The sequence below is a fragment of the Vitis riparia genome, chromosome 4, assembly GCF_004353265.1.
Source record: "Vitis riparia cultivar Riparia Gloire de Montpellier isolate 1030 chromosome 4, EGFV_Vit.rip_1.0, whole genome shotgun sequence".
Classification (NCBI taxonomy): domain Eukaryota; kingdom Viridiplantae; phylum Streptophyta; class Magnoliopsida; order Vitales; family Vitaceae; genus Vitis; species Vitis riparia.
In genome coordinates this window covers 12038832-12050241 of record NC_048434.1, presented here as the reverse complement: position 1 = coordinate 12050241, position 11410 = coordinate 12038832, and the positions used below count along the sequence as shown (strand labels likewise).

Below are 11410 nucleotides of genomic sequence, written 5' to 3'. Positions count from 1 at the left end.
TGCTTGGAAGTATGAACGAAGCTTTTTAATAGCAACATGCAATGCTAGTGTCGTCTATTCTACTTGAGAGTACTGGGTTTCAGTGTCCACCAGTGCCTTACTCACGTAGTAGATGAATTTTTGCCCATCCTCTTGGGTTTTTCAGAACATAATGACATTCATAGTCTGAGATAGCAAGACACATGTATAGTTCTTTTCCCTCCTTTGAACCACTCAAGATGGAAGGTTTTGTTAGGCAACGCTTAATAGCATCAAGGAAACTATTGCAATCTTCTATCCAACTAAAATTTTGTGCTTCGTACAATGTAGTGAAGAACGGATAGAGCTTATTAGTGAACCGGGCTATAAATCGAGCCAATGGTACAAGATGACTTGTTAATCATTGCATTTCCTTCTTAGTAGATGGAACAGGTGTCTCAAGCACGACCTTCACTTGGTTCGAATTTATTTCGATTCCTCGTTGAGTCACCAAAAAACTAAGAAACTTACCCGCGCTGATGTAAAACGCACACTTAAGTGAGTTAAGTTTCATATTATACTTTCGGATTAGGGCAAATCTTCTTCTAAGTGCTGCATGTTTTCCGTGCGGGTTTTACTTTTGACAACTATGTCGTCAATGTATACCTCCACTGTTCTTCCTATCAGAGGTTTGAAGATTTTTGTCATCAGCCTCTAATACATTGCACTTGCATTTTTTAGCCCAAAAGGCAAGATGTTATAGCAATATGGTCTATGAGGTCTGACAAAGGTCGTTTTTTCTTTATCAGGATGGAACATGAGGATTTGGTGGTAACTAGAGAAAATGTATAGGAAGGAGAGCATTCCGTTCTAGACATAGAATCAACAATCTGATCAATATGGGGCAAAAGGAAGCTATCCTTCGGGCAAGTGTCATTTAAGTTCGTATAGTCCACACACACCCGCCAAGTTCTTCCATTCTTTGGTACCACCATGACGTTGGGCAACCAATCTGGATAGGTAATTTCCTAGATAAAACCAACAATCAGTAGCTTATCAATTTCCGTTTATATTATTTTATGGCGATCCAGGTGGAAGCTTTGGACTTTCTGTCTCATCAAACACATGTTGAGGAGAATATTCAATTTATGAGTGGCTATAGACAGGTCGATTCCTGGCACATCCAAATGGCTTCAAGCAAAGATATTCACATTTCGGCGGAGTAAGGCTTCTATGTTACTACGTTCCTCCATTGTTAGCAAATAGTTAGCATTGGTCTTATGACCTTCCTCATCTAATAAGGTTAAGTACAATAGAGGATTAGCAATCGGTGGACCTCTCTCTATCTGCTACTATAATTATTATTTACACTTTGCACTTGATGATTCAGGTTCATCTCCAATTGGGTCTATTTGCCCGACTTTTACAGTTACTTGATAGCATTGTTGGGCAGCCAGAGTCCACTTGTCCAGCTTCAATGAGGTAACTCACCATTTGATGATATGTGGATGGGATGACTTTCATTTTGTGCAACCATACCCATTCCATAATAGTGTTGTATGGTGATAAGTCCATCACTATTGAGAATCAGACATTTAAGGTTATTGAGCCAACTTGGACAAGAAGGATGACATCGCCCAAGGAGATTGTTGATGCTCTATCAAGTTTGATCAAAATGCGGCTAAGATTTTCTAAAGTAGACGGAGAGTACCACATTTGCCTATAGGTTGACATTTGCAGGAGGTCGATAGAGCTTCTTGGATCAACTAAAATTTTGCGCACATCAAAGTTGCTGACTCTAAGTGTTAGGATTAGGGCAGCCTTGTGCAGAAGGATTACCCAATTGGAGTCAATGGGAGGGAAAGTAATGGGTCCGTTTATCAGTCGGACACTGCCAATAGTAAACGTGCATTGAACTATATGCACTCTCTCTCTGATAGAGGCTACACGAACTAGCCTTTGCCTTTGTCTTCAGGAGTGGTACTTGTCATCTACGGGCCCGCCATGTATATAGTTGATGATTACTCTAAGTGTTGCAGGAGACGAAGGGACCTATTAGGCTGCTCTTTCTTTGCCTTGTTCACCGGGGGCATGGGCATATTGTTTAGGTGTCTGGATTTAAGGAGCTCTTCTACCAAGTAGTGTAGGTTCTTGCACTACTCTGTGGTATGTCCATGCTCTTTATGGTAAAAGCATCGTCATTTCCAGTCTCTCTTGGTCGAATTAGTCTTGATTGGTTTTGGTCATCTGAACTTAGACAACTCTTGAATCAACAGAAGGAGCTACTCATAAGAGACGGTCAACGAGGTGAGCCTAAGAGACTACTATTGTCGTCCGTCTTGCTTCCATCCCTCCTATCTGGATTGGTTTTTTGGGGACTTTGAGCTTCTAGTTTTGCTATTTTTTGTTGGCAGGTTAGTGACCAAAACCTATTGAAAAACTGCTCGAACATCATCCTCGAGCATAACATACTTATCTACCCATCTGAACAAATCGTCCATCAAGGCAGGCACCTTTTTTTGGCTAGGGACTCAAAGAATAGAGTGTCAAGGCTTATAGTTCGCTTGAAGATCTGAAGAATGGTATCCATGTTGTAGGACTCCACCTGAAGTACCGTTTGTCCAAATTGCTTCATGAAGTCCTTTAGCAATTTATTCTCTTGTATCTTAATATTCTGCAAGGTGCTTATATTATGTTTTTAACGTGTAGAACATAAGTAATTGTCGATAGATGCCTAAAAAACATTCTGAAACTAATTGATGGAGTTATGAGGGAGGCAATGAAACCATGACAAGGTCAAACCATGGAGGCTTTCAGGAAAGGCCGTGCAAAGCAGCACATCATTCCCAATGTCCAATGTCATCAATTGTTGGTAGTGCAGCAGATGATCAAATGGGTCACTTGTACCATCGTACATAGTGAACTTGGGCACCAAGAACCTTCTGGGAGGTTTGTAGCTTATGATATGAGGGTTGAACAATGTGGAGAGCATATCATCCAACCGTTGACTGATAGAGCCTAAGGGTGCCTTCTTGTGGGCTCGGGCATAGCTGGCAACTCCAATTGTGGAAGTTGAAAGCTTGGTGGTGCCTCCTGTTTTGGTTGGCCCAACTGAGCCTTCAAGGTGTCGGATATGCATGAGAATGCCTAGGTTTGTTGGTCTTAGGGCCCTAGGCGCCTCATAGCGTTTGATAGGCGGGAGCCCTGTTGTTGTCCATTTTTTCCGCTTTCCTCTACTAGAGCTAACGGCCTCGTCAGGGTGGGACTGGTCGATTAAGGCATAAGGCTATTTGGGCCAAGTAGGAAAGTGGCTAGAGGAAAAGTCTTCCTTATGCATTTGGTGAGATGACTCTATATGTCGTTGAGATAAGCATGTCGTTTGGCTACAACTCCGGTTAGGGTTGGTTGGCTGGGGTAAGGTGCGATGGCTCTGTGAGCGATGCTCCTCAACCATCTGAGCCCATAACTCTTGATTTTCACGTTTTAGCTATTTGACTTGCTAAAGCAATGACTGCATTCAATGCTCATTTTCTTCTTACTTTATTTCCATTCATGCTTGCCAAGCCTGGAATTGGTTAGCCACAGTGGCTGATTGGGATGCATTAAATGTATTGGTCATCGTGCTAATATGCTTTTGGTTCAATTTTCCCACAAACGATGCCAATGTTGTTGCACAATCTGAGCGGGTAATCTTGTCTAGTTGCCACGTGCTAGATGAAGGAGACGACCAACAATTTCGTCTAAGTTCCTCTAGAGGCAGACGACTATAATTCTTGTACAAATGTTGTCCGGATGGTTTGTCCGGACATGCCCCTCCCATGCTAAAGTCAGTAAGTGGTTTAAGCAAGTCAAATTCTTTTTCAAAAAGAAAACTTTTTTTTTTTTTTGCAATGTCTGCATGGTTATTTATACTTTTTACGGTGTAACGTCTTACCCGTGTCTTAATAGCACCTTAATTGCACTTGATTATGCGATTTGATGGCATTGATTGTCGATGCATAACGATTGTCTCGCCATGATGAGCCATTGAGAATGGAATGTTTCCCATAACGGTTGTAGTTGACATGGAGCATATTAAGCGCACAATCTGCGTATTAATGGATGTGTAAATGCATGATAGACAGTCATGCCTTAGCCATGTTGTATCCGTGCAGAATTTATCCGTCTGACCTACTTTGAGACGAATCAGTCACTCGGCCTAAGGGTCGTAGGGCCCATCCGGCTGAGGGTGGTTTTCCAAATGGTACCTCTAACCAAACGATCGTAAGAGAGTGGTGGACTTCAAGACAGCCTTGCATAGAGGGTCCCATAGGAAGTGTTTGCAATCTGCATTTTATAGAGACCTTTGTCTAAAACACAAGAACACATACACTACCACTAGAGAATAATATTTCCTCAAATATTGTTTACAAATGAGCTTTGGGCTTAATGACAAAGCAAGAAGCACATAAATATCAACCCTTTTGCAATGCTAATTAACAAACAAACTGGTACATACTCTAGCCGGCTAGGAATCATTGATGTTAATTAATTTGGCTGATTCCACAATAAAAGCAGTTGAATTCCTAATGAATGGGTTCATTTGAGAGCTTGATTGAACTATCTGACTTGTCCCTTGTTTGAATACAAGCACAACAAGAGTTCTTCTTTAGCTCTTGATGGAATGTAAACCTGACACTTTCATATATTGATTGCAGGCACATACTTGGTAAATAGACAGGATATATAAACATTGTTGACACTGCTTTTCCCTAGTTATGCCAGTAATGTGCACTTACCAGAGGGAATGCCCATTTATTTCCCCTTCTGGAAACATAATCAATTTTCTTGGGGAAGATTGCTTAGTTTTATTGAGATTAATATTTTTTTTGACAAAGTTCAAGAGATTGAACCTTTCCTTTCTGGGATCCTTTTCCTCAAAATGGAATCTGAAAAAAAAAAAAAAAAAAAAAAAAAAGGAAAGAAAATCTAGATGAAAATGGTGATATGAATCATGCACATAAAAATCTTGATGCCTACTGTAGATGGTAAGAGAGGGAAACGTGCATAAGTTGCAAAAGTAAATTAAAATTTGATGACAATTGATACGGAAAAGTTTAGACCCGTAAGAGTGATGTCATGATTTTGACCATATCTACCAAGATCATTTACAAATGGAAAGATTACTTACTATTGGCTGGTTGTTGTAGTCATGATCTAGATGATCACCTTTCTCTTAAAATATACCAAAAGTCTTTCTGTAGTCTCCCCATCCAAACCAGTTCATTGGTCACCATAACATCTCCTGCTCATCTTTATCTCCATAAAGTTAGATATCTTCTCATCCCTGGTTCATTGGCTGGTTGATTTTTAACTACCTATCTAGGATAACTCTTTCAAGTTAACAATCCTAGCTAGCTAGTTATTTATATATAGTATAAAGCGAAAGGGAGAGCTTCATTAGTGTGAATTTTCCGATTGAAGCGGTGGGTGGTCGGTGGTGTGATAAAATATATACATCCCAGGGGAAAAAATTTTACTTGGTGGCGGCCATGCCCATGATCACCCAAGTCTAGAATGCAGAATCAAGTTACTTTCCAAGAGGTGGGGTCAAGGTCATTGTAGTGGTCATGGTCATAACTTGCGAAAGGGAATTATTTGTAAAAGCCTAAATAGACCAAGAGACAAATTGTCTATTGCCCTAGGCCTAGCAATGGTCATGGCCCTTGGTGGAAAATGGAATATAATTTTACACCAAACTTCTAATTCTAAGCCAAAGGCATTCATTCAAAGGCTGCCATAATAAAGGTGGGGAGAGAAGGTTTCATGGGTCCCCTACACTAACAAAAGCATAAGCAAAGACACAAGACCAAGGGGACAGAGTGGCAATGTGAGTGCTTTCCACAACTAATGTCAATTCTCAGATGGGGTAACTTCATTTTCCAAATCACACCCAACAGGGGTTTTGTTTCACCATGCCATGAATAGGACGTGATTCTTTGCTTTTTTGGGAAGAGAAGTCTAACTAGAGTTTTCCTTTTTTTTTTTTTTTTTCTTTAAATTATTATTATAGATATATATATATATATATATCTTGTGGTAATGCGAAAGTGCGATTTTGTTTCCTTCAAAATTTGTTAATTTGACGTGTTATTAAAAAACTTTATTTTTATGGTAGGTAATAGAAAATGGCATTGTTAATTTCTTAGTGCCGGGCGGAGGCTTGCGAGGAAGAGGGCACTCGAGTCTTGACTCCTAAAACGTCAAGGAATCAAAGAAAAAACCGGGTGCTTACTTTCTACATGTTAATGGAAGAAAAAAAGAAATAAGAAAGTAGCAAGTAAAGTTGATGCAATTGGCTTCCGGTGCAGTGCTTGGAAATTGCCCCAAAAAAATCTACTTTCATAAATTCATGGAAATACCCTTCTAGAAAAGGACACCAACCTCGTAGGTCTACGTAGTCAATAATCAAAATGCGTGTCTAGTTTCTTGGAAGACTAAGAGAGAATAGAAAAGGAAGTCATTGGGTGACTCAATGAAAAATAGCAAAATAATAATAAAAATATTTAATTTCATATGGTGGTTATGCTAATTGATTTCCACGAGAAGAGACTCCGCATGTGGCACGAAGACATACTTCACACACTTCAACAAACCCCCACCCATCTCTGCTTCTCCGTTAATTAAATGTAAAGGACGTCAGCTTTTAGGCCTTGAACTAACAACCAAGCAAAAACTAATTACTCTTTTTTTCTGACAATAATATTGATTGAAGTAGTTGGGTTTAGTGGGAACAGAATATTAAAATCTGATTGGTGGATTGGTACAGTTTCCTTTTTTAATTTAATGTGTAATTAATTTATTATGATTTATAGGAAATAGTCAAATTGCCAAACAGCCCATTTTCCTATTGTTATTTTTAAGCATATGAACAGACGCTGCTTTTCCCTTTTCCAATGCCATTTCCTATTTTGTTGCAGGCATCTTAGTTGTCACGGACACCATTTCATTTCATTGTTTGTGATCACATGAACACCACCAGGAAACATTTGTTAGGTGGATGATCAGATGGACAGTGGTATGAAAGGACCTGTGTTTTTTAATGTCAAATTTCAGAGCGGAATGTGTCAATACCCATGACCAGAGGTAACGTGTAGCGAGTAGAGGCCAGTGTGAATCACCATGTCTTTGTGATTATGGTAAAGCTTTGGATTCTGAATATTTCCGGTTGAGTGGATGGAAAATTGAGAGTTTGCTCCCACTTCAAATTGAAACAGAGAGGAAATTAGCCTCTGTGATAGTCTCTTTCTTCCTAGGCCACAATTTAAGCCATGATTTTGTAGATGAATAAGGAAATATTTACTTAATTGGCTAACTTAATTAATTAAGTGAAAGTTGAGTGTGGGCACTTGAGAGGGAAGAGAGATGGTAGGAGAAGGCAACAAGAATTAAAGAAATGAAGTGCCGTAGTCAAGCAGCCTCCACATAATGTGAAAACCATGCAGGTTGCTTTTGGCCGGTCAAGAGTCTCTAGTTCAAACTGGTAGTACCTTGGCAATTTCCTAAAGAGTTTCCATCCCAACACCCCCCCCTCCATCCCACCGAAATAACGTGCCTTGTTGCCCTCCTAATCCTTTAACTTTCTCTATATAAAGCCATTTTCCCTTCATCCCACCCTCATCCCCCTACTCTTCTCTCTCTCTCTCTCTCTCTCTCTCTCTCTCTAAACCACCGATTCTTTCTTGCAACACTTTGGAGGAGAAAAACATAACAAACATTAAAGCCATGGACAGGCTACCCAAGTCTGCTGCAAATTACACAGCCCTTACTCCTATAAATTTCTTGACGAGAGCAGCAGTGGCTTATGCCAGGAAAACATCTTTGATATACGAAAGCACCCGGTTCACTTGGCAGCAAACTTACGAGCGCTGCTGCCGCCTTGCCTCCTCTCTTCATCGTCTCAACGTTGCCAAAAACGATGTTGTAAGTGTGTTTTTTAAAGGCCACACATGTATCTATTTTTATGATTTAAGGTAGATACATTTTGTAGGAGGGAGAAAGATGTTACACATAAATATTTATATCTGGTTGGTATTCTTTCCCCTGCAGGTATCAGTTCTGGCTCCAAATATTCCAGCCATGTACGAGATGCACTTTGCAGTGCCCATGTGCGGGGCTGTCCTCAACACCATTAACACCAGGCTAGATGCCCACAACATAGCCACCATTCTGGGCCACTCGGAAGCAAAGGTGTTTTTTGTTGATTACCAATACGTGCCCTTGGCACGCGAGGCTCTCCTGCTACTAATGGCTCAACACAAGGAGAAGCTTGTGGCGGAGTCATCCATCCCCTTGGTCATTGTCATCGATGACATTGACACGCCCACAGGCGTACGGCTTGGCGAATTGGAGTACGAGCAGCTTGTCGCCAATGGGAATCCGGGCTATGCTCCGGTGGAAGTTGAGGATGAGTGGGATCCCATTGCTCTCAATTATACATCTGGTACCACATCGGCTCCAAAAGGAGTGGTGTACAGCCACAGAGGTGCCTACCTCAGCACTCTTAGCCTTCTTCTGGGATGGGAGATGGGAGGCGAGCCTGTTTATTTGTGGTCACTTCCCATGTTCCATTGTAATGGGTGGACCTTCACCTGGGGAGTGGCGGCACGAGGTGGGACTAGTGTCTGCATTCGCAATACCACCGCCTACGATATGTATCGCAACATCGCCTTACACAATGTCACACATATGTGCTGCGCTCCCATAGTCTTCAATATCCTCCTTGAGGCCAAAGAAAATGAGCGCCAGCGGCTGAAAACTCCGGTTCAGATACTCACTGGTGGAGCACCCCCACCAGCACCTCTGCTAGAGAAGATTGAAGCTCTGGGCTTCCACGTTGTCCACGCTTATGGCCTGACTGAGGCAACCGGTCCTGCCCTTGTCTGCGAATGGCAGGCGGAGTGGAACCGCCTTCCCCGCGACCATCAGGCCAAACTGAAGGCGCGTCAAGGGATCAGCATACTGACCCTCGCGGATGTGGATGTGAAAAACCCGGACACAATGGCAAGTGTGCTGCGCGACGGCAAAAGCATGGGGGAAATTGTGCTGCGCGGTAGCAGTATCATGAAGGGATACTTCAAGGACCCAGAGGCCACATCTAAAGCCTTCAAGAATGGCTGGTTTTTCACCGGCGACGTCGGGGTCATTCATCCAGACGGATACTTGGAGATCAAGGACAGATCGAAGGATGTGATCATATCGGGCGGTGAAAACATTAGCAGCGTAGAAGTGGAAAGTATACTATACAGGCACCCAAGAGTGCTGGAAGCTGCAGTGGTGGCAATGCCCCATCCCAAATGGGGAGAGAGCCCATGCGCATTCATCACCATAAAGAAGAATCAAACGGGCCAGAATGATGATGTGAGTGAAGATGACATCATCCAACATTGCAGGAAAAATCTCTCCCGTTACATGATTCCTAAGAAGGTGGAAATTATGGAGCAACTTCCCAAGACTTCAACCGGCAAGATTCAAAAATTCGAGTTGAGGACTCTAGCCAAGACCCTTGTAATTTCCGAGAAAATATCCAACAAGAAGTCTACTCCCGTCAATGTGGAACAACCCAAGTATCTTGCTCATCAGCCTCATGAGCAAATCCTTGCATTGTCTCGTCTGTGAAGCCAATAAACTATAAATTAAGCTTCTAATAAGTGTGTACAGACTCTATATGTTGCTTTAGACAATGGATCAAGATACGGGTTGTTCTTTAAGAAGAGATTGTTTAGATATAAAATAACATAATATTTTGGTTTCCTTGTACCTTTGAATCAATACCAACTCCTTTTCCCCCCCTTTAATATGTGGTTTGAATAATTATTTAAGGAACAGAGCAGTACCCAACAGTGGCCGGCGCGCTTGTCATGTAACCCAAGAGTCAGTAGGCACTGTAGTAAAGTAAAAAATAGGATGTCTGAGCAAATCTGTGTAAAGACTCGATGGATCTTTACTAGGCATACCTACCATCTTTACAGGAACGAAGCAAGATTGAACACCTTAATCTGGAAAATACACACCTCCGTGTAACAATTACTGCCATGGAAACAACTTAGAAAATATCTAATTGAACATCATAGTTAACAATAATGTGAAACGAGACCAATATGCTTTCATCTGTGTTATCACATAGAGTCAGTCTAAATGTAACAAAAAAAAAAAAAAAAAAAATTAAAGAGAAGGAAGACTACCCACTACCCACTACCCACACATCCTGTATAGTGATCCAAGTTGCCTAGCTTGTCCTGATAATATCTGCTGTGTAGCCAATACCACAGCAGAGACTAACAAAGTGGGAGTAATTATAACACCTTTTGGAAACAGAAATCACCTGGGATTAATTGTTAAGGCCTTGAGGGATATGGATTTGCCCATTTGAGAGGCTCAATTTCTCAAACTTGTCTTCTGAGTGAGTGGTATCATTCAATCATTCAATCATTCAATCTCCCCCATGTTCTTTTCCTTTACTTTCTAGCAACACAAACATATGGTTGAGAAATGAGAATAAAAGCTAAGTTAACGCAGTGCTATATAAAGCAGTCCCAAGGATGATGGCTCCTTTCCCTTTCACCTCCTTTTCTCCATCACACATGAAAGAAGTTACATCTATCTCCAAGGCTTCAGTACTCCATCACCATTATCCTCATCCATCAGAAAGATGAGGCTTGTGGGGCACACCAAGGAGGGCCATACATTCAGTGGTACAAAATACAAGTTCGGTTCAATTTCCGTATCATATCATGGGCCCCGTCTGCATGCAACGGACAACGTATGTTTACAAGACTAATAATGTCCACGACAGAGATATAATCCATGTCATGTGTGTACAGTGTGTACAAGTAATCATAAAAGCATTTTCCAGAACTCTTTTTTAAGCCATGGCCGTCCACAAAAAAATAAATAAAAATCTCGATTAGTGGAGCCACGCAGCAAGTCAGTTTGGTACACTATGCAGATATACAAATATCACAGCATTATTCGGATGGGATGGGCCCTGGCGCATAACCTCCATCTTCTGACAAATAATAGACAATTCAAAAATTCAACCCAATCCAATTCATTTCGCAGAAAATGATGAGTAATTCTCTAAGAAACGACATCCGATTGGCATGAGTGATTGCAGTCCCATCGATTGAGAAAATCAGATTCCAACTAATGGGTAAATTTTCGTCCCTGGCTCCCATAAACGGTTCTACCCTTTTACCACCTCGACCGAGGCTAAAATGTGTTTCCCTTGCCTTGCCCGACTTTCCAATGCCTTCCGAGCTAACATGACCACCCACTATGACCAACCTTGATGATTCACTGTTGATAATGGCATTGCTACAACTTTCTGTATAATTCAACTTAGTGAAAATTTTCTAAAATCCCTTAATCCTAATTAGGATTTTTAAGATGAAATTAGTCTTAATTATTTTTT

At 41.3% G+C, this 11410-nt stretch overlaps 1 protein-coding gene across 1 annotated transcript; it reads left to right on the top strand.

Moving 5' to 3' along the window:
- The first annotated feature begins 7607 nt into the window (after positions 1 to 7607).
- LOC117913672 (butyrate--CoA ligase AAE11, peroxisomal-like) lies at positions 7608 to 9792 on the top strand. Its single transcript, XM_034828715.1, has 2 exons — positions 7608 to 7920; positions 8047 to 9792. The coding sequence occupies exons 1-2, from the start codon at positions 7723 to 7725 to the stop codon at positions 9613 to 9615; spliced, it is 1767 nt and encodes a 588-aa protein (XP_034684606.1). The 5' UTR covers positions 7608 to 7722; the 3' UTR covers positions 9616 to 9792.
- The last annotated feature ends 1618 nt before the right edge of the window (positions 9793 to 11410 follow it).

Coding starts and splice junctions, on each gene's coding strand:
- LOC117913672 (XM_034828715.1), top strand. CDS start 7,723: ATGGACAGGCTACCCAAGTCTGCTGCAAATTACACAGCCCTTACTCCT. Junction 7,921..8,046: donor ACGTTGCCAAAAACGATGTT/GTAAGTGTGTTT, acceptor TTTCCCCTGCAG/GTATCAGTTCTGGCTCCAAA.